Source organism: Ranitomeya variabilis, chromosome 3, assembly GCF_051348905.1.
Source record: "Ranitomeya variabilis isolate aRanVar5 chromosome 3, aRanVar5.hap1, whole genome shotgun sequence".
NCBI classification, from domain to species: domain Eukaryota; kingdom Metazoa; phylum Chordata; class Amphibia; order Anura; family Dendrobatidae; genus Ranitomeya; species Ranitomeya variabilis.
Window position 1 is genome coordinate 677661351 of NC_135234.1, and position 24003 is coordinate 677685353.

At 48.2% G+C, this 24003-nt stretch overlaps 1 protein-coding gene across 1 annotated transcript; it reads left to right on the forward strand.

The window, feature by feature from the left end:
* Positions 1–281: 281 nt before the first annotated feature.
* On the forward strand, positions 282–17450 carry PFDN5 (prefoldin subunit 5). Its single transcript, XM_077297994.1, has 6 exons — positions 282–587; positions 5641–5743; positions 5823–5854; positions 7586–7660; positions 7844–7949; positions 17123–17450. The coding sequence occupies exons 1-6, from the start codon at positions 516–518 to the stop codon at positions 17191–17193; spliced, it is 459 nt and encodes a 152-aa protein (XP_077154109.1). The 5' UTR covers positions 282–515; the 3' UTR covers positions 17194–17450.
* Positions 17451–24003: the final 6553 nt, after the last annotated feature.

Genomic DNA, 24003 nt, shown 5'->3' on the forward strand with positions numbered 1-24003 from the left:
GTCCCTCTGGTGAAATTTCTGGGCATGGATACACTCCCCTTCTCGGCATGTAGTCACTCCCCGCTGCTTTAATCACCCCCCTTTGCAGAAATGAAGACGCCCTGAAATTTCTGAGCATAGTAACGCCCCCCTCCCTTTGTCACGCCCCCTCCCTCACTATTGTGGTTTTAACCAGGCCCCCAGGTGGCATAATCACGCCCGTCCCTGAAATTTTCAGGCATGTTGCCGCCCAGAGCCCCGCCCAGAGCTCCTCTTCTCTCCACCCTGCATCTTCAGCTGTTGCTTGGCCGTGATTGGTCAGTTTGCGGCACGTGACTCCGTAGCCTCGCCCATCCCTACTATCTACGACATGCCGACAATTTTCAGAACACCGGGAGTCACACAGGTCACTATCAGGCGCCGTCTCCCTCTGGGCTCCCCTCAGTGTACACTGCCCAGGCGCTCGGCTTCCGTATAGAAAGTGCAATCACGTGACCGCTGACGTCACGCCTCCTTCTAGCTCCTCCTCCCACAAGATGGCGCAGACGGTGAACATCACGGATCTGTCTCTGCAGCAGCTCGAGGGATTGAAAAGTCAGCTGGACCAGGTAGAGGCGCTGCTGCCGAGCGGCGAACGGCTCATGTGGGGGAGGATGTGCGCTGCATGCTGATACTTCTAGTTCCTCCTGCACGAGTTGTACTATGTCCCTGCATAGCCGCACCCTCTACACATTATACCCCAGCGGTAGTTTGCACCTCCCGACATGCTGAGCGTTATAGTTCTATAGGGTGTGTGGGTGGCACAATGTCCTGCTGTGCTGCGGAGGAGGCGGCGCCCTCACTTTGCAGACTCTTGTTTCCTAGCGATGGGGCGGTGAGGAGACGCGGAGATCAGGGCAGGAAGGAGGAGCTACAGGGAGGCAGTCACGGGGCGGGGCTTAGCTGTACCACGTGCCTCACACCTGAGTGATGGCTGCAATCAGTGATGGGTGTCAGCAAGTGCAAGACAGTGCCTGAGATACCAGACTATGGTGTCTGTATATGTAAGGTGTGCGCAGGGAGCGTGCTGCGTACGTGCAAGGTGTGCGCGGGGAGCGTGCTGCGTACGTGTAAGGTGCGCGCAAGGTAGGGTGCTGCGTACGTGTAAGGTGTGCGCAGGGTAGGGTGCTGTGTACGTGCAAGGTGCGTGTGGGGAGCGTGCTGCGTACGTGCAAGGTGTGCGCGGGGAGCGTGCTGCGTACGTGCAAGGTGTGCGCGGGGAGCGTGCTGCGTACGTGTAAGGTGCGCGCAAGGTAGGGTGCTGCTTATGTGTAAGGTGCGCGCAGGGTAGGGTGCTGCGTACGTGCAAGGTGCGTGTGGGGAGCGTGCTGCGTACGTGCAAGGTGTGCGCAGGGAGCGTGCGGAGTCCGTGCAAGGTGCGCGTGGGGAGCGTGCTGCGTACGTGTAAGGTGCGCGCGGGGAGCGTGCTGCGTACGTGTAAGGTGCGCGTGGGGAGTGTGCTGTGTACGTGTAAGGTGCGCGCAAGGTAGGGTGCTGCTTATGTGCAAGGTGCGCGTGGGGAGCGTGCTGCGTACGTGCAAGGTGCGCGTGGGGAGCGTGCTGCGTACGTGCAAGGTGCGCGTGGGGAGCGTGCTGCGTACGTGCAAGGTGCGCGTGGGGAGCGTGCTGCGTACGTGCAAGGTGCGCGTGGGGAGCGTGCTGCGTACGTGCAAGGTGCGCGTGGGGAGCGTGCTGCGTACGTGCAAGGTGCGCGTGGGGAGCGTGCTGCGTACGTGCAAGGTGCGCGTGGGGAGCGTGCTGCGTACGTGCAAGGTGCGCGCAGGGGAGCGTGCTGCGTACGTGTAAGGTGCGCGCAGGGTAGGGTGCCGCGTCCGTGCAAGGTGCGCGCGGGGAGCGTGCCGCGTCCGTGCAAGGTGCGCGCGGGGAGCGTGCCGCGTCCGTGCAAGGTGCGCGCGGGGAGCGTGCCGCGTCCGTGCAAGGTGCGCGCGGGGAGCGTGCCGCGTCCGTGCAAGGTGCTCCCGGCAGTAGTTTTCCCCCACATAGGGTATTGGCATACTCAAGAGAAATTGCACATCAAATTTTGGGGTCTATTTTCTACTGTTATCTTTGTGAAAATAAAAAAACTGGTTCTATAGTAAACATTTTGTGAGAAAAGTTTATTTATTCCTGTGAAGCACGTGAAGGATTAATAAGCTTCCTGGATATCTTTTTGAGGGGTGCAGTTTTCAGAATGGTGTCACTTTGTGTCACATAGGACCCTTCAAGTCACTTCAAATGTGATCCCTAAAAAAATAAAAATAAAGGTTTTGTAAATTTTGTTGGAAAAATTAAATTGCTGATGAGCTTTGAGCCCTTCTGACAAAAAAAAAAAAAAAATTTCAAATATGATGCAGATGTAAAGTAGACATGTGGGAAATGTTGTTTCGTAAGTATTTTGTGTGACATAACTCTGATTTAAGGGCACAAGAATTAAAAAGTTCTAAAATTGCAACATTTTCTCAGTTTCTGATATTTTCACAAATAAATGCAAGTCATATTGAACAAATGTTACCGCTATCATGAAGTACAATATGTCATGAAAAATCAGTTGTGGGAATCAGTAGGATCCGTTGAAGCATTCCAGTTATTACCACATAAAGTGACAGTGGTCAGAATTGTAAAATTTGGCCTGGTCAGGAAGGTGAAAACCTGCTCAGGGGGAAGGGGGTTAAAGGGTTATTGCTATTTGTAGAAGTTGAAAACGTGATTACTTGTTAATTGCTGTCCCCACTTAGGCTAGGTTGACACTGCGTTAGTGCAGTCCGTTCAACATATCCGTTAAACGGACTGCACTATTTCAAGTGCCGGCGCTTGCACAGCACTAGCGCAGATGGAGCTCCTGCTAGCTCCATCTGCGCTAGCAGTGACGGACCCGGAAACGCTGCAGCCCGCGTCTCGGGTCCGTCACTCAGATGACGGCACATCGCTAGCGCACGCCCATTGTGGGCGTGCGCTAGCGATGCGTTCGCCATTGAAAGTAATGGCGGCGTTAACGGACTACGTTACACCGCGTTATGCTGCGGTGTAACGTAGTCCGTTAAACGGGTTCACACAACGCAGTGTGAACCTAGCCTTATCCCGAGTACGGGGCTGTGAGATACCCAGTCTGAACTGAGTATTGGCCAGACATGCCCACCACTGCGCTACTCATTTTCTGTGGGATTACTCGAGATCGGGTAGGTTATAATATCCAATGATGGGAATAACCCTTTATGGTGCAGCTGCTAGAAGGTTTGATTGTGGTGGTTCCAAGGGATGAGCCCCCACAGATCTGGAATATGAAGGAAGGGGCTCGCTGAATGCTAATGCTCCCCACGGCTAGTCACTTTTAGTACCGACTCTGCTTGGTTTACCAGCTTTGTCCTATTACAACAGATTTTCAGAACTGAGTAATAGATGATATTACTGCAGACAAATGTACAGAAACCCTGTAGGGGAGAACCGTGCTGTAGGGATGGAAGACATTACTGTCTTCTAATAGTTGATGCGACATCGCATTCCATCCAGGACACTACGCTGTATTTGGAGTGGAGTACATGTCCAAACCAAGTATTAAAAATATAATTTTATTAAACAATCTTTAAGCACATCATAAACATACATTACAACAGCTTATCTTGGATGGAGTACATAGGGAGCTTCTGTGTAACAACTAGGGACACACAAACACCAAAACAGGACTAAATGGGCCAGCTGACGTCAAAAAGTTAAAGCCCATTGAAGCACTATACTATGGCAAGAAAGTGCATAGTGCAAAAAGTTAAAGTACAAGTCATACAAGCCAAAGATAAGACTGGGGAGAGGGGCTTGGTATGGAAGAGTATGTAACTCTCCAACTGTAACTGTACCCACCAGCCCAACTACACTGACAGCCTCCCCGAGGAAGCCCTATGCAAAACGCGCGTCGGGGCTGTGAGGACCCACACCAGCAGGCCTTATGGGTAAGCAAGCTGCCGTCTGAGCTCCGTTAGCTGCTAGGGTAATGTAGTTGGACTGATGGGTACAGTTACAGTTAGACAGAGTGTTACATACTCTTCCATACCAAGCCCCTCTCCCCAGTCTTATCTTTGGCTTGTATGACTTGTACTTTAACTTTTTGCACTTTGCACTTTCTTGCCATAGTATAGTGCTTCCATGGGCTTTAACCTTTTGACGTCAGCTGACCCATTTGGTCCTGTTTTGGTGTTAGTGTGTCCCTAGTTGTTACACAGAAGCTCCCTATGCACTCATCCATGATAAACTGTTCTAATGTTATATGTTTGTTATGTGCTTTAAGATTGTTTAATAAAATTATATATTTTTAATACTTGGTTTGGGCATGTTCTCCATGTTTTCTGTAGGAATTATACTTACAGGAGTGGCCTTGATCGTACTGATCTAGACGCTATGTATACGTATTGGACCTAATTTAGCATTTAATATGCATCAGTGGTTTTTGTTGCTAACTGTATTCGGAGTGAGTCTGCCATCTCTGCCCATGTATGTAGTCAGTAATCGGAGAGCCTCACATGGTGTAACTGAGGACCAGGGGCCTCTTTTAAGGTACCTTCACACGAAGCGACGCTGCAGCGATAGCGACAACGATGCCGATCGCTGCAGCGTCGCTGTTTGATCGCTGGAGAGCTGTCACACAGACCGCTCTCCAGCGACCAACGATGCCGAGGTCCCCGGGTAACCAGGGTAAACATCGGGTTGCTAAGCGCAGGGCCGCGCTTAGTAACCCGATGTTTACCCTGGTTACCAGCGTAAAAGTAAAAAAAAACAAACAGTACATGCTCACCTGCGCGTCCCCCATCATCTGCTTTCTGACACTGACTGAGCTCCGGCCCTAACAGCACAGCGGTGACGTCACCGCTGTGCTTTCACTTTCACTTTAGGGCCGGCGCTCAGTCAGTGTCAGGAAGCAGACGCTGGGGGACGCGCAGGTGAGCATGTACTGTTTGGTTTTTTTACTTTTACGCTGGTAACCAGGGTAAACATCGGGTTACTAAGCGCGGCCCTGCGCTTGGTAACCCGATGTTTACCCTGGTTACCAGTGTAAAACACCGCTGGTATCGTTGCTTTTGCTTTCAAACACAACGATACACAGCGATCGGACGACCAAATAAAGTTCTGGACTTTATTCAGCGACCAGCGACATCACAGCAGGATCCTGATCGCTGCTGCGTGTCAAACGAAACGATATCGCTAGCCAGGACGCTGCAACGTCACGGATCGCTAGCGATGTCGTTTCGTGTGAAGGTACCTTAAGACTACTCCATCTTTTTGTGACAAGGTGTCATTGTAAGGTGATCCTCAGATGCAAATTCCCCTGGCATTACCAGTGGGGAAGCCACCTTGATAAAATAATCTGCTCTAGTGCTGCTGCAAAGATCTCTGCTGGACCACAAGTAATGAAGTCACGACCACCGCTGAGGCCACTGATTGGCTGTAGGGTTAGGGATGTCAATTCTTCCGGTCCACTGCAGAATCTAGATGTGACATTGCTGGGAGTGGATTCTGGTGGTAATATTAGCTTCTTGTAGGAGGAAAGCTTTTCAATGGTAATTAAAAAACAAAACAAAACTGGGAATACCCCTTTAATGCTGCATTTGACCTTATTGATCCTGTTTTCACCTGTAGGAGGTAGAGTTCCTGTCCTCCTCCATTGCTCAGCTGAAAGTGGTGCAGACCAAGTATGTAGAAGCCAAGGAAAGCCTGAGCGTGCTGCATAAGAGTAATGAAGGTGGGTGCGGTGCATGTCATAGCCGGACATCGGTTTTGGATATTTACGCTGAATAACATTATACCTTTGTTTTGGACAGGAAAACAAGTGCTTGTACCTCTGACCAATTCTGTATCCTTTTCACTGGTTGACAATAAGAGCTTGAAGGGATGTGTCTGAAATACGACCGTCTGTCTACGCGCCTATAGTTTTCCTCTGATTGTGCCACTCCTGGTTTTGGCTTAAAAATACTGAGATAAAAAACTCACCAAATACAGGATGTGTGATTGTGAATCTCCTCTGGTATCTCCAGTATGAGTGAGATCAGCTAGAAAGGGTGGCCAGCAGTGTGAGCTGCCTCTTGTTACCTCTGGTATTCCAGTATAAGATCAGCTAGAAAGGGTGGCCAGCAGTGTGAGCAGCCTCTTCTTACCTCTGGTATCTCCAGCATGAGATCAGCTAGAAAGGGTGGCCAGCAGTGTGAGCAGCCTCTTCTTACCTCTGGTATCTCCAGTATGAGATCAGCTAGAAAGGGTGGTCAGCAGTGTGAGCAGCCTCTTCTTACCTCTGGTATCTCCCGTATGAGATCAGCTAGAAAGGGTGGACAGCAGTGTGAGCTGCCTCTTCTTACCTCAGCACTCACAGGGAGCTCCACATGAAGCACATGTTCCTTAACATGTAGGGAGGGGGGCAGCGCTGCCCACTACTCCTATCCTAGAGTCTGGAATGCCTCACTTCTGCCTCAGAGGTGGACAGCTCTGTTGACATCACATCGATATATACCTGGCTATTCATTAGAATAGGACACTGGCAACAATTCCGGGTGATCGTGGGTGTGTCATGGACGCGACATGTCCTGCACCACCTGTCTCTGATGCAAAAGTAAGCGGCGTTGGAATACCCCTCCAACAGTATAGCACTGTAACAAGGGGGAGGTCATTTTAATGTTCTATGGTGATATGCGCCTTAGACAAAACTAAGAGTGATTTTTTGATTAATGGTGTTTTGTAATCTATAATGATTTTCTTTTCTATTCCCGATAAACCCCTTTAAATAGCAAACAAAGTGCAGCTAGTCTAAAAAAAAAATATATAATAGATAAAAATAAAAAACACTGCAAAATAAATGAGGTGCCCTACCAAAGTAAGTCTTTGGGTGTACCTGCCATATGTTGCACTGTGTACAGTAATCTGCATGCTCTGATACAGTTACACTATGATTTCAGCTCTGAAGCTGTAACAAAAATATATTTATATATTACATTTATATGTTATTTTTTGGAAAAAAAACAATGAGTTTGTATATATTTCTTGTTTCAAAATAATTTTATTAGATTTTGATCTTTAAACATAGGTAGGATGAGTTAGGGTGGGGAGGGGGGGAGGGGGAAGAGGATAAGAAGCAAGGGGTAGGTGAATCCCCTGTAACATTTGGGGATTCTAAACAGGAACTATGTACAATTTTGAACAGTTCAGACTGACAACATTACTTTTATGTATAACATTGTATAAAGTTTGTTAGTTAGTTCTGCATTTATTAATGACATTCATAGCTATAATGAATATTACATGACGTAACATGGATAGAGATGGAAAACACAGTTTAACTAGTGGTTCTCGCTGAAAGTTTTGATAGATCCGTGGGAGAGTAAGGCAAGTGGGAATCTAATTTGATTGGTTGGTGAGTGTGAGTTTGGCAATTATTTTATGTGATAGGAGTAGGGAATTGTTGATCCCATCTTGCCCATTTCTTTGTGAATTTTTTGCATTGGTCATTGGCTATAGCAAAATGGAATTCGTGGGATCTGTGTAAAGATATTCTTGTATATATTTGTATATATTTCTTAACCAATTATTCCTGCAGATGTATGTGCCTGGTACACTTAGCGATGTGTCCAATGTGCTCATAGATGTGGGTACTGGGTATTATGCGGAGAAGGTAAGTCATTCCAGTCTCTGTAGATTCTGGTGACTGGCTATTTGTCAGAGAGTGGACAAGGCCAGGCTGAGATGTTTATCTTCATGTCGGTGAATAGAATATACCAACATCTCTTGTGCTCTCTGTCTCTTCTGTTTTTTGCGATGTCTTTGTCACATCTTCTTGTTTTCGATGTCTGTCCAGACTGCAGATGATGCCAAAGATTTCTTCAAGAGAAAGATTGATTTCCTTACGAAGCAAATTGACAAGATTAAGCCAGCACTACAGGAAAAACATGCCATGAAACAAGGTGATGCCATGTTTTGTATTGTGCTAGGTTAACGAATTCCCTAAAATAGGCTAGACTAGGAATGTAAACATGCTGGCTACATTTGGCAGACAAGAAGGTATCTACATGATGCTGCTGTCCACTAAGGTGCACTTTTAAGGTATGTGCAAACAATCAACAATTGCTGTGGGTTTGATGCTGCGTACTTATTTCAAGAAATCCCATGTCCGCTATGTGTCCACAGACACCCGCGGACACTGACGTGCTTGTCTTTCCAGACCGCAGCATGTTAATTTCACCCATTTAATGTATTGAACGCTGTGAAATTGCACAGTTCAGTGAATATATGTGCATCTGCCGGCATTCAGTAGACACAGCGAACATGCGCTGCTACTTCTGGATCGTTGGCACCGGGCCTTAAAAGTTCCATAACCACCGCATGGACATGATCCTGTGGGTGAACAATGACAGAACAGATGTTACGAGATTTGAAACGTGATCTCACTGTGTCTCAAATACATTGCATATATCTGTAAATCCTATTATTACATACAGTTTTGTGCAAACGTTGTAGGACCGGTGTGGAAAAACACGTGCTGCAATGTGATAAATAGAAGTGTTAAAAATAAACTATTAATTTTCTGACTGCTGTGAAATGAAAGTTGTTTGTAATCCCACTCCTCTCTTCTCTACTCGTGGCACTTTGTAATCACACACAGCCACTTGTGCTGCCCGTTGTTCTGAAATACATTAGTACACTATTTTGGACATGAAGTCCACTTTAAATATTTCAGTGTACTTCTTTGATTTAAACGCTGATCTCCAGGTTTGAACAATTTGTTTTCTTTTTTCACAAATGGGTGCTTACCCATTGCTAATAATTTTGGGGTGAAAAACGGTATTTATTATGTATGTGGGCATTAAAGGATGTGAGCATTGATAAATCAGATATACAGACGCTTCTCGCAAACTTAGAATATCATCAAAAAGTGAATTTTTCAGTTCTTCAATACAAAAAGTGAAACTCATATATTATATAGAGTCATTACAAACAGAGTGATCTATTTCAAGTATTTTATTTCTGTTAATGTTGATGATTATGGCTTTCACCAATGAAAACCCAAAAGTCATTATCTCCGTAAATTAGAATTCTTTATAACACCAGCTTGAAAAATGATTTTAAAATCCGAGATGTTGGCCTACTGAAATGTATATTCAGTAAATGCACTCAATACTTGGTCGGGGCTCCTTTTGCATCAATTACCGCATCAATTCTGCGTGGCATGGAGGCGATCAGTCGGTGGCAATGCTGAGGTGTCATGGAAGCCCAGGTTGCTTTGATAGCAGCCTTCAGCTCGTCTGCATTGTTGGGTCTGGTGTCTCACATCTTCATCTTGACAATACCCCATAGATTCTCTATGGGGTTAAGGTCAAGAGAGTTTACTGACCAATCAAGCACAGTGATACTGTTGTTTTTAAACCAGGTATTGGTACTTTCTCCTACGCCTCATTGGGGGACACAGGACCATGGGTGTTATGCTGCTGCCACTAGGAGGACACTAAGTAAACACAGAAGGAATAGCTCCTCCCCTGCAGTATACACCCTCCTGCTGGCTCTCAGTGAACCAGTTCTTGCTTAGTGTCTGTAGGAGGCACTTGGGTCTGTTTCAGACCCCACCATTTTTATTTTAATTTTTGATTTTTTGTTCTATTTTTTTCCTTTAACGGAGCGAATGGGGGCGACGGATCCTTTCTAGGCTCCGATCTCCCCCGAACCATCAACAGGCAAGTACGTGGAGCGTTCCTCCCGTATCCTTTCCTGCAACGTTGGATGCCAGCCCTGAGCTCACCATACGGTCGACGGTTCCTTCACGTTCCGATCTCCCCCCTCCATAGCAGGTGACCACATGGAGTAGCCCTCCATCTACCTCTCCTGGAGCCAGGTGCATAGCCGGACATGATATATATGGCGTCCGTGCAGACCCCTTCTGCATCACCACTGATATAGCGGATGACGCATGGCGGCAGAAACTCTCCCTGACTATGGCGACGGTGGATTGAGCACCGGCCCACTGCATCTACCGTGAGTGCACTGCGGGGGCCGAGGCGCTGGGGGGTCCTGTTCCCCGGGGTATGGGAGGTCCGCTCCTTAAGCCTGTGTCCATGGGTGGTCCGTAGTGCGGCAACCCCACGAAGGAGGGCAGCTAATGATGGCGCTAATAGCGGTCGCGGCGCTGCAGGCCGCAACCGTAGAAGAAAAAAAAAATTCCCTCAATACAGGCCGGAGTTTTGGCCACGCCCACCGGCAGTTACCCCCACCCACTTTTTCTGGCGCTTCTCGTTCCCTGTGATGAGCTCCCACTTCCTGGTCTCGACGGCCATCTTGGGACACCCACAGCCCTGATGCTGCAGCACTGCTCCACCGTTTCCTAGATCACAGCCCTCAGGACTAGCGTTTTTCTCTGCCTACACTGCGGACCTGCCCTGGGGACTCAAGACACAGGACCTGGGTAAGCTGCAGACACATAGCTTAACCCTTCCCCTGCTAGTAAGCGCTTTCCTCCAGGCTTTACTATGTCAAAACCAAAGCCTCACAAAACGTCTGGGAAAACCCACACTGTTTTTCGCTGCATGTACCTCTTGTAAGGTATCATTACCCCGGGGGTCACAATACTGCATTGTGCACAGCTTGTGAACCGGTGACGGCTCAGGAACCACCTGTTGCTGATACTGAACCCAGTGAGCCTAGTCCCCCTGAGTGGGCTACCTTCCTTACCCGGTCTATGGCATCCCTGGCAAAAGCATTAGACTCGTTCCGAGACCCTTCCTCTAACCAGGGCACTAATACGGACGACGCTTCCGATGGTCAGAACCCCTCGTACTCCAGGGGTCGTACCTTGCCAAGGAGTTCTCACTCTTCTAGGAAAAGGACTCATGCTATATCCCCAGACCATCAGTGGTTTTCTGGTTCTGAGAGCTCCATTTCTCGCTCTTCTTCCATTGGGGCTAGTAGAGAACCTGTTTCAGAGGATGATTCTGATACGTCCCTAGATCAGGAATTTCATCATGATCAGGAGACTCTCGACTCTCTAATTGAGTCAGTGAATAAGGCTTTGAGACTTGAGGAGGAACCCTTATCTAAAACGGATCATGCCGTGTCCTTTAAGAGGACCAAACGAGCTCACAGAGTGTTCGCCACTCATCCCAAGTTTAAGCAAATTGTTGAATCTCACAGGATCCGTCCAGATAAACGATTCACAGGGCAGAAGCCCATGGAGTCCAAATATCCCTTTGCCCAGGATCTAAGAAAAGATTGGTCACAATCTCCCCCAGTAGATCCTCCGGTATCACGCCTGGCTACGAAATCTGTTTTATCCTCCTCGGAGGGCGCCTCTATCAAAAATCCAACCGATCGTCAGATCGACAATTTGGCGCGTTCAGCCTTTGAAGCCTCAGCGGCCGCACTCTTTCCATCTTTTGCCGCTACGTGGGTGGCTAAGGCTATGACCCACTGGGCTGAGGTCTTGTCTTCACCAGTACTGGATACCAATCTTCCCCCTGAGATAGCAGACCTCGCTACTCAGCCAGAGCTGGAGATTTTGTAGTGACCGCGTCCCTGGATGCCGCTAACTGTGCTTCTCAAGCAGCAGCAAATGTCATCACCATCCGGAGGTCCTTATGGCTCAGGGACTGGCGTGCGGATTCTACTTCCAAAAAGTCATTGACTTCTCTCCCATATCAGAGCGGTCGCCTTTTTGGCGAAAAGCTCGACCAGTTAATTTCTGACGCCACTGGAGGGAAGAGTAAATTTCTTCCACAACAAAGACCCTCTCAGCCCTTTCGGAACCTGCAACCACAGGCTCGTTTTTTTTTTTTTTTTTTGTTACAACTCAAACTGGTCCTCTACTTCCACATCTCCCGGTTCCGGCCGGGCACAACGTGGAGACAGAGGTTCACAGGCCTCTTGTAAGCCTTCCCCTTCATGGAGAGGCAGGCCAAGGCAGCCGGGATCCAGAGGTGCCAGAACGGGCAGACCTTCCACACAATGACTCCCTGCGGTATCCGGGGGACACCCTCAAAGTAGGCGGCCGCCTGCTTTCCTTCAGTGCCGCGTGACTCTCTGTCGTTCACGACGAGTGGGTCCGCGATCTAGTGTCCTCCAGATACAAGATAGATCTCTTATCTCATCCTCCAAACCGTTTTTTCCTGTCTTCTCCTCCCAGGGCAAAAGCATCAGAGTTCTTCAAAGCTATAAGCTCTCTGAGAAAAGACGGAGTTATTATTCCGGTCCCTCAAAGCGAAAGGTTTCAAGGTTTTTATTCAAACCTCTTCATTGTTCCAAAGAAGGACGGTACAGTACGGCCCATACTGGACCCAAAACTGCTGAACAGGTTCGTCAGGGTACGACGGTTCCGGATGGAATCGCTTCGTTTTGTCCGCCTCCATGGAAAAAGGCGAGTTCCTGGCGTCTATAGAAATCCAGGACACATACCTCCACATTCCTATTTTACCTTCTCACACACCCGAGGAGTGGTGGCGCTCCCGTATTTAGACGATATCCTCATCAAAGGCCCCTCTTTTCGCTCCTGCAAGGAAGCCGTGGCCATCACAATAGATACCCTTTCTCGCCTGGGTTGGAAGATAAACTTCAAAAAATCTTCCCCAGTACCGGCTCAGCGAATTTCCTTTCTAGGAATGATACTCGACTCGTCCCGGGGGTTGGTTCTTCTTCTCCTGGAAAAGATCTGTCTTACAGCGAGAAGCTCAGAAGCTATCTCAGCATCGCTCTCACTCTCTCGCTTCAGTATGAGAGTCCTCGGCAGGATGGTAGCAGCTATGGAGGCCGTTCCATTTGCCCAACTACACCTCCGTCCTCTACAGCATGCCCTCCTGGCTGTTTGGGACAGGAACCCGTTCTCCCTAGACCGTCGGTTCCTCCTTCCTCAGTGAGTCAGACAGTCTCTCAGGTGGTGGACATTGAAATCCTCCCTGAATCAAGGGAAGTCTTTTCTTCCAGTACTCTGGCTGGTTGTGACGACAGACGCCAGTCTTCTAGGCTGGGGAGCGGTGTTCCTTCATCACACCGCTCTGGGCCGCTGGTTCCCCCAGGAATCACGCCTTCCAATCAACATCTTGGAAATCCGGGCGATCAGGCTGGCACTTCTCCAGTTCCATCCCTTCCTAGCAGGTCGCCCAATCAGGATTCAGTCCGACAACGCCACTGCAGTGGCATACATCAACCGCCAAGGGGGAACCCGCAGCAGGGCGGCCATGACAGAGGTAGGCCACATCCTCCGATGGGCCGAGGAAAACCGCTCAATGATCTCTGCGGTTCACATCCCGGGAGTGGACAATTGGGAGGCAGACTTCCTCAGTCGGCAATGCCTCGACTCCGGGGAGTGGTCTCTCCATCCGGAGATCTTCCACCTGATCTGCTGTCGTTGGGGAACCCCGGACGTGGATCTGATGGCCTCACGGCTGAATTCCAAGGTTCCCGACTGCATGGCTCGGTCCCACAATCCGGCAGCCATCGGGACAGAAGCTCTTGTACTCCCGTGGCATCATTTTCGGCTTCCGTACATATTTCCCCCGCTTCCTCTCCTACCGAGAGTCATCAAGAAAATCAGAGCGGAGAGGGTACCGGTAATCCTGATTGCGCCAGATTGGCCGCGCCGGGCGTGGTATGCGGAACTAGTTCAACTAGTTGCCGACGTTCCCTGGCGATTACCGATTCACGCAGATCTGCTATCTCAAGGCCCCTTTTACCACCAGAACTCAGAGGCCCTGTGTTTGACGGCATGGCCTTTGAGTCCTGGGTCCTAACCCAGGCAGGTTTCTCTCCAAAAGTCATAGCTACCATGATCAACGCTAGAAAGCCTACGTCTATGCGTATCTATCATCGCACTTGGAAGACTTTCTTTTCATGGTGTAGCGACCGAGGACGTTCTCCTCTACATTTTTCCATCCCTTCCATTCTCGAGTTCTTACAAACGGGTTTGGACTTGGGACTCGCCCTTAGTTCTCTCAAGGGGCAGGTTTCAGCCCTGTTTGTTCTCTTCCAACGCAGGATTACCAACAGATTACAGGTCAAGACGTTTATTCAGGGAGTCTCCCATCGGGCGCCCCCCTATAGGATGCCGTTGGAACCATGGGATCTTAATCTGGTCCTCGGAGTTTTGCAACAGGCTCCTTTCAAACCTCTACAGGAGGTTTCCCTGTCTCTTCTTTCATGGAAAGTTGCTTTTCTAGTTGCGGTCACCTCTATCAGACGAGTCTCCGAGCTGGCGGCTCTGTCCTCTCAAGTTCCGTTCCTGAATTTTCATCAGGATAAGGTGGTTTTGAGGACATCCCCGTCTTTTCTACTGAAAGTTGTATCCTCTTTTCATCTCAATGAGGAGATTGTCTTACCGTCACTCTGTCCTGCACCAGTCCATCGCATCGAGAAGGCCCTTCACACACTGGATTTAGTGAGAGCTCTTAGGAGATGCATCTCGCGGACAGCGTCTTTCCGCAAGTCAGATGCCCTATTCGTGCTCCCGGAAGGACCGAGGAAAGGTTTTCCCGCTTCCAAGGCGACAATAGCCAAATGGATCCGTTCGGCTATTCAGGAGTCCTACCGAGTCAGAGGTCTTCCTGTCCCAGCAGGGATTAAGGCTCACTCCACTCGGTCAGTGGGTGCGTCTTGGGCCATCCGGCACCAAGCTTCGGCAGCACAAGTTTGTAAGGCTGCGACTTGGACCAGCCTGCATACCTGTACAAAACATTACCATATTCACTCTCAGGCCTCGGCAGATGCGACCGTCGGCAGACGAATTTTGCAGGCGGCTGTGCCGCATCTGTAACTTGTGGGTGCAAGTAGCAATTGCAGTTAATTGTTTCCCACCCAGGGACTGCTTTAGGAAGTCCCATGGTCCTGTGTCCCCCAATGAGGCGTAGGAGAAAAGGACATTTTTGTGTACTCACCTTAAAATCCTTTACTCCGAGCCAAGCATTGGGGGACACAGCACCCACCCTGTTAGCCTATTGGCTTTGGTTTTTGTTGAGTTAACTTGGTTTTTGACATAGTTCATCCTTGTTAAATATTAAGCTCCTACTGCTTTGTTACCGAACTGGTTCACTGAGAGCCAGCAGGAGGGTGTATACTACAGGGGAGGAGCTATTCTTTCTGTGTTTACCTATTGTCCTCCTAGTGGTAGCAGCATAACACCCATGGTCCTGTGTCCCCCAATGATGGGCTCGGAGAAAAGGATTTTACGGTGAGTACACAAAAATCTCCTTTTTCGCAGTGTGGACAGGTGCCAAGTCCTGCTGGAGAATGAAATTTACATCTCCAAAAAGCTTGTCAGCAGAGGGAGGCATGAAATGCTTTAAAATTTCTTGGTAGACGGCTGCGCTGACTTTGTTATTAATAAAACAGTGGACCTACACCAGCAGATGACATGGCTCCCCAAACCATCACTGATTGTGGAAACGTCACACTAGACACCAAGCAGCCTGGTTTGTCTGTCTCTCCACTCTTTCTCCAGACTCTGGGATCTTGATTTCCAAATGAAATGCAAAATTTACTTTTATCTGAAAACAACACTGTGGACCACTGAGCAACAGTCCAGTTCTTTTTCTCCTTGGCCCAGGTAAGTGGTTTCTGGCATTGTCTATTGGTCATGAGTGGCTTGACACAAGGAATGCAACACTTGTAGCCCATGTCCTGGATACATCAGTGTGTGGTGGCTCTTGAAGCAATGACTTTAGCAGCAGTCCACTCCTTGTGAATCTCCCCCAAATTTTTGAATGGCCTTTTCTTAACAATGCTTTCAAGAAAAGACAACTCAACAAAGATTGTGGTACCAATATCAATCATTCATTAAATTTTATTGCAAAATCTTATTCATTGTGGTACACTTATCATGGACAAAATCATGGGTCGATCATTAATATTATAGGGACGAAAACACAAGGAAAAAAACGATCTCTCAACCCAAAGTTATATGAAAATATAGAAATACTTTATTATAAATTTCATAGAAGAGGTTAAAAATGGAAAAACCACAGTGCTTATGTGCAGTTACAAACATGGGACGCAACTGTGCTGCAATGACAGTCCTTCAAATATTATATACATTCATAATGGCTAACATGCCATAAAAAACTTTTATATTAATTAGGGGACAGTGCCCCAGAAAAGCCTTCAATGATAGACTATTCTATCATGCACGATACATGGTTATAGTCCATCCTAAAAAAATGTATGCAACATAGTAGGATCACAATGGATTAACAGACACTCATGCGCCCAGTAATTTTCACATTAGCATACTTTAGACAGCTGGACAGTAGTCTAATAGCCTATCATGCACAATATAGAAATATAGTCTATCCTAAGACATATGCAGACAGATTGTATGGCAATAAATAAATCAATACTCATGCAGGGGGCATGACGAAGGTTCTGCCAAGACGCGCGTTGGGGAGATGCGTGTGTTGCTGGGTGCCCCCCTGCCTCCTTACACGGTGACTATCTAACGTATGCCTACTTGAACATTACCGTACACATGAGTATTGATTTATTTATTGTCATATTGCCATACATCAATCTGTCTGCATATGTCTTAGGATAGGCTATAATTCTATATTGTGCATGATAGACTATTAAATTACTGTCCAGCTGTCTTATCTAAAGTATGCTATTATGAAAATGACTTGCTAAACGCATGAGTGTCTATTAATCCATTGTGATTCTACTATGTTGCATACTTTTTAGGATGGACTATTACTATGTATTGTGCATGATAGACTATTATATTACCGAAGGATTTTCTGGGGCACTATGTCCTAATTAATATAATTTTTTATGCCTTCTGGACATCTGTCAAGTTAGCAGTCTTCCCCATGATTGTGGAGCCTACTAAAACAGACTAAGGAACCTTTTCAAATGCTTAGGAAGCCTTTGCAAGTGTTTTTGATAATTTTTCTAATTTACAGGGACTTTTGGGTTTATAATCATCAACATTAACAGAAATAAACACTTGAAATAGATCACTCTGTAATGACTCTATATAATATGTGAGTTTCACTTTTTGTATTGAAGAACTGAAATAAATTAACTTTTTGATGATATTATAATTTTGTGAGAAGCACCTGTATTACTATTATTCTTTATGTGCAGTTTTTAATCCCATTTATATCTTTCTCTACAGCGGTAATGGAAATGATGAGTATAAAGATCCAGCAGTTGACAGCAGCTCAAGCTGGGACATCCAAGGCCTAGCCCAGTCTACAGAGAGCACCCCCTACAGATTCTATTTCCAGAAGATGCTGCAACATCTTCCAGCAGTGAAGGCTGATCACTAGCATCTCTGGTCATATCTGCCAATGCAGTAAACACCCCTCCTCCACAGACACCAGCCGAGCATCGCCTCAGAGACTGTGTGACACAGATCTACTGTTTCCTCTATCAAGGGGTTAATTTATTCTTATTTTTTGTTTTCTTTTGTATTTGAACGATATAAAGGCATCCAACAAAAAGAGGCAATTCATGTCTTTATTTATGCTTCAGTGAGTCCATTAGTCTTTATTTTGTTGTTGTTTATTTTTGCAATCAACTTTTGTAGAAAAAAAAAAAGTTCATCCTTCAAACATGCCAAGATCACCCCGATCCTCAAAAAGCCCTCCCTCGACCCATCCTCTGTGTCTAGCTATCGCACGATATCTCTTCTCCCTTATGCCTCAAAATTACTGGAACAACATGTCTATCTTGAACTGTCCTCCCACCTCTCCTCCTGCTCCCTCTTTGACCGGTTACAATCTGGCTCCGACCCCATCACGCAACTGAAACTGCCCTAACTAAAGTCACCAATTACCTACTAACTGCGAAGAGCAAGCTGTCCTCCTTCTCCTGGACCTGTCTTCTGCCTTTGACACTGTGGACCACCCCTTCTGCTACAGATCCTCTCATCTCTTGGCATCACAGACTTGGCCCTATCCTGGATCTCGTCATATCTGACAGACCGAACATTCAGTGTCTCCCTCCCCCACACCACCTCCTCACTTTGCCCCTTGTCTGTCGGTGTTCCTCAAGGCTCTGTTCTAGGACCCCTACTCTTCTCCATCTACACCTTCGGCCTGGGACAGCTCATAGAATCCCACGGTATGCAGTATCATCTCTACGCCGATGACACGAAGATCTACCTATCCGTACCTGACCTCACCTCCTTACCAAAATCCCACACTGTCTGTCCACTATCTCGGTCTTCTTTTCTGCTCGCTTTCTAAGACTGAACATGAACAAAGCAAAATTCATCATCTTTCCCCCATCTCACTCTACCCCTCCACCAGACCTATCCATCAATGTCAATGGCTGCTCACTTTCCCCAGTCCCACACGCCCGGTGCCTCGGGGTGATCCACGATTCTGCTCGCTCTATCAAGTTACATATCCAGGCCCTTGCCTTCTCCTGCCGTCTCAAACTAAAAAATATTTCCCGTATCCGCGCATTCCTTGACTGCGACACCACAAAAACACTAGTGCATGCCCTTATCTCCCACCTTGACTACTGCCCGCCTTGACTACTGCAATCTCCTACTCTCTGGCCTCCCCTCTAGCACTTTGGCACCACTCCAATCCATCCTACTCTCTGCTGCCGACTAATCTACCTGTCTCCCCGCTACTCCCCAGCCTCTCCCCTATGCCAAGCCCTTCACTGGCTTCCTATCGCCCAGAGACTCCAGTTCAAAACCCTTACAATGACATACAAAGCCATCCACAACCTGTCTCCTCCATACGTCTGTGACACGGTCTCCCGGTACTTACCTACACGCAACCTCCAATCCTCTCAAGATCTCATCTCCTTCTCTACTCCCCTCTCTTCTTCCCACAACCGCATCCAAGACTTCTCTGGAACTCTCTACCACGACACATCAGACTCTCGCCTATCATAGAAACCTTCAAAAAGAACCTGAAGACTCACCTCTTCCTACAAGCCTACAGCCTGCTGTGATCCTCGACCTACTGAACCGCCGCACAACCAGCTCTACCCTCTCCTAGTGCATCCTCACCCATCCCCTGCAGACTGTGAGCCCTCGCGGGCATGGTCCTCCCTCCTTATGTACCTGTGTACCTTGTTTTTTGCTCATGTTTAATGTATTTATATTTGCCCCCCTTTTTCACTTGTAAAGCGCCATGGAATAAATGGCGCTATAAAAATGTATAATAATAATTACACAACAACCTAGATCAAGCTGAAAATTATTGCAGATGTGCTGGTCCCCCCGATTGTTTTGAAGTTTGCAATAAACAGTTCAAACAATAATCATTTGAATCGCTCAGTGTAACTAATAAAACAAGTGGTTCAACACAAAATGCCACTTTTGCTGACTGCTGCAGTCTCCAGACTTATTCACTCTCTTTCTGGCAATTGTCTTGAGTACATAGTAGAGCACCTTTTGGCTTTTACGACCTGTTGCAAATGTGATAGTCATACCTGAGCTTCTGGCTGTGTTCCAGAGGCGTGTTTGTTGATTATTCATGAGTAACTGCCTCTAGTTCAATAATATTGTTGGGTTTAGGTTCTGCAACCGCCTTCAAATCCAAAGACTTTCTATTGGTTCAAGTCTCAACTGTGACAGCCATTCCAGATTCCTAAAGTACTTCTGAAACGAAGGTGAACTCTGAGGTAAACTTGGAATAATTGTCTTTTTAGAAGGTCCAATAAGGCCAAGATTCAGCGTCCTCACCAAAGATATTACGTTTCTCCTAAGGTTTCCTCATACTTATTTGAATCCATATTTCCACCCACTAAAAGGCAAGTATCAAGTGCACAGCAATAAAGCGACCTCAGAGCATCACCATGCTGCCGTCATACTTCATTATAGGCATCACCAACCCACCACTCTACTGTAGGCAGGGTGTTTTTTTTTTAGCATAGGCTTCCTTCTTTGTCATCCTCACTGATCCAGAGGCCTGTAAAGTTCGTTTTGCTTTGCTGCTACTCAGTGCAGAATACCAAAATTTCTGTGGCTTTATTTAGTTTTGAGCATACTGGAGCTGACTAACCTTGTACTTTTTAGTCAGTAGTGGGCTATAGCTTGGCGCTCGGGCATAGAGACCTTCAAAGTTTAGATCGTTTGCAGTCACTTGAGGGTTTTTGACCAGCTGCCTCCTTAGGAATCTGGTGGCAATCTGTGATAGTTTTCTATTGTGCCACATCCAGTTAGTGTAGCTGGTGTTCCTTAACTTTGCACTTGTGAACTATGCTTCTAAGGCAGGGTTCACATTGCGTTGGTGCAGTCCGTTCAACGCATGCGTTAAACGGACTGCACCAACGCTAGTGATTTTCAAAGATTGCATTATGCGATTGCGCAGATGCTCCACCTACGATAGCGGTGAAAGACCCGGAAACGCTGCAGACCGCGTCCGAGGGTCCATCACAGAATGACGGCACATCGCTAACGCATGCCGATTATGACATGCATAGCGATGTGCTACATAATGGCAGTCAATGAGTGCGCTGAAGCATCCGTTACATAGCGTTAGTGCCGCTGTGTAAGGGATGCCCTCAGCGTATTGCCATTGACGCAATGTGAACCTAGCCTAAGGCTGATGTCACACTAAAAGGATAAAAAACTGCTCACACAAGTGTAAGGCTGCTTTCACACATCAGGTTTTTTGTTTCAGGCGAATTCCGGCTCTTCCGCCAAAAAACGGAACTGAAAACCGGAGAAAACGGATCCGGCTTTCCCCCCGTTGAAGTGTATTGGCACCGGATGGCCCAGCGTTCCTTCCGGTGTGATGCCGGATCCGGCGTCGACTAGATTCCGGCGTCTGGAAAAAACGTCTACTGTAACGTTTTTTGTCTCCGGCGAAAAAGCCAGAAAGGCCGGATCCGGCCTATCCGGCTTTTTGCAAAAATGCATGTCTATGGACGCCGGAAAGCGCCGGATCCGGGAAAAGTCGGATCCGGCGGCCGTTTCCAGCTTTTTACACTGAGCATGCTTAAAAACCTAAGGTCAGCCCCCTGGACTATATATAAAGCAGGGCCATGAGGCCTTCATCCATTTCCAGCCGAAAAGCAGAAGAGCCAACACCCTGCCAAGACGGAAGGAGCCAGAAACCTGCCAGAGAGCCTGCCAGTGAGCCGGGAGCCTGCCAGAGAGCCTGAGGCCTGCCAGAGAGCCGAGAGCCTGCCAGAGAGCCGGGAGTCTGCCAGCGAGCCATGAGCCTGCCAGAGAGCCGAGAGCCTGCCAGAGAGCCGGGAGCCTGCCAGAGAGCCGAGAGCCTGCCAGAGAGCCGGGAGCCTGCCAGAAAGCCGGGAGCCTGCCAGAGAGCCGAGAGCTTGCCAGCGAGCCGGGAGCCTGCCAGAGAGCCTGAGGCCTGCCAGAGAGCCGCGAGCCTGCCAGAGAGCCGCGAGCCTGCCAGAGAGCCGGGAGCCTGCCAGAGAGCCTGAGGCCTGCCAGAGAGCCGAGAGCCTGCCAGAGCCGGGAGCCTGCCAGAAAGCCGGGAGCCTGCCAGCGAGCCGAGAGCCTGCCAGCGAGCCTGAGGCCTGCCAGAGAGCCTGAGGCCTGCCAGAGAGCCGCGAGCCTGCCAGAGAGCCGCGAGCCTGCCAGAGAGCCTGAGGCCTGCAGTCATGTCTTCGGGGAGCCCTCCTCCTCCTCGTCGTCAACGCACAGAGGTAAATATGAACATAAGTTCTCTTGCTCCATTGTTGGTGAGTGTGTGTGTGTGTGTGTGTGTGTGTGTGTGTATCTATAATGTTTTTTTTTTATCTTTCATCGTAGGAAGCTGATGAAGCTGACTTCCCAGTAGAAGAGGTGCTCCCCGAAGAAGAGTGAAGGGGTGGAGAAACACACGGAGAGGGCTCACAATTGGTATGTATCTGTCATGTATTGCGGAAACACACCCTACACTACACACAAAACATAACACGAGATACTTACAACAAAACATAGAAACTGATACTTTCAAACCTCACACAAAACATACAAAACTTATTATAGATATCACATGGCAAACAACACATAGAATGGCTACCAACAAGCGCATCATTTTTTTCATTTCTCTTCTAGAGTTCGGAATCTGGTGCCCAAGCAAGAGGTCCTTCCAGTGGCTCCCAGGGTCGTCGGCGTGAATCTCGTGGCGGTCGTCGCCGTGTAGTTTTTTTGTTTTATTTTTTGGGGGGAGGTTAGCGCAGTTTCAAATTTGGTGTTAATTTTTCTTTTTTTCCCCTCTTTTCAAACAGGTTTCACGGCGTGCTCAAGATTCTGACGGTGAGGAGGTCGGTCTTGATATTGACCTCCTCATCGATCTTGTCCGAGACAGGGAGCCGCTGTGGAACATGGCTGACCGCCGCCATGCTGACCTGTCAGTGACCCGTCGACTCTGGGAGCAAATCTGCCGCGAACTGATACCGAGATGGTAGGACCTTGATGTTCAGGCCCAGATTCAAGAACGTAAGTATCCTCAGTTCAGTTTTGGTGATGCATTCTAAAATGCTGTTTCTAACCAAGTTGTCTTTCTCCTTTTCTAACAGGTGAGCAGATTGTGAAAAGGTGGCGGTCGATCAGGGATCGCTTTAAGAAGGAGTTCAACAAAGAGATGCGGGCCTCGAGTGGATCTGGAGGACGCAGGAGCACGTGCAAATATGCAAGGGCCCTGTCGTTCCTCAGGTCAACGATGGTCACCCGAAGGTAAATATTACCCACCACATGCACAAATGTTTTACATGTCTAAACCTCTTTTGCTCTTTCAGCCAGGGCCATGTAATGACAGTATATTAATTGTTTGTTTTTATCTTTTTTTCCACAGTACCGTCGGGAGCACTTAGGAGCCTGCAGCACAGTTGAACCCTTCTGGGGCGATCCCTCAGGAGGCCGCCACCGAGGTACACTTTGACAGTGAGGAACCCTCTGCACCTTCCCACTCTGCACCTTCCCACACATCGGATCCCTCTGTCCCATCCACGAGCGCTGGAGCATCCTGGCCGGTTCCATTGCATGTATCTGCTGGTGAGGATATATCGTTTCCTGTACCTCACCCCTCTGCTGCAGCCACCTCTAGTACACCTGTAGCATCGGGGCGATTTCGGCAGAGGGGTCAGGTACATGGTTATGCTCCCGAGTTCTTGCACCTGAACGCATCGTTCCAGAACTGTCTGAAAGTTTTGTCCGAGCAAATGGCTGCAGGTTTCAATTTCATAAATAAAAGTATGCTCGAGATGCATACACTTCTGGTAACGATGCGTTCAGAGGCAAGACAGTCACCGAACAACACTTTTTTTCAGTCGGTGCTTGAGCAAATGGAGGCGCTATCTACTTCTCGGCAGATGCAAGTAATGGAATCCTGCCAGTCTACTCTAGCGCTCATTGCCTCTAGAGCAGATAGTCTTTCCAACCATCCTCCAACTGCCCCCCCTTCCTCCACTGTCCATCACTACAGCCAGTACCATCCTCCTGACCCGTACCGCCAAACTGACCGTGCCCCATCCCGCCCACCTCACCATCATCCACATCGTGCCCCGTCCCAACAGCCACAACACTTACAGCGTTCCCGTGCCCCTTCCCACCAGCCACACTACCAGCCCCGTGCCCCTTCCCACCATCCACACTACCATTCTCCCGCCCGTGCCCCTTCCCACCCATATGATGATCCCGACCCATACAACTTCCCATCTACTTCATCCTCGCCTCCTCTCCCTGCCCACTTCCAACAGCCTCTATCACCCTCTTCCCAAACATCTTCTCCACACATCACTCCTTCTGCCTCACAAAACATTACCTACACCCCTCCATCCTACCAAATTCCTAACCCAAATCCCACTTTCTTGTCCACCCTCTCAATAGCTTTCTCCACTCCTTCACCCCTAACTATAGAACATTCCTCTCTCCACACTCCCACTGTCGGTGTCCCTATCCGACAGTCCCTCCGACAGTATCTCCACCCCGACGTATGAAAACCTTTAGTTGCCTGTATGTTTTTTTGGTTGTTTAATAATGTTAATAAAATTTTTGGGTTGAAAACTCTCATGTATTTATTCATTAGGGACAAATAACACTTTTGTTAAACAAGGTTTATTGGTAACAGCTAA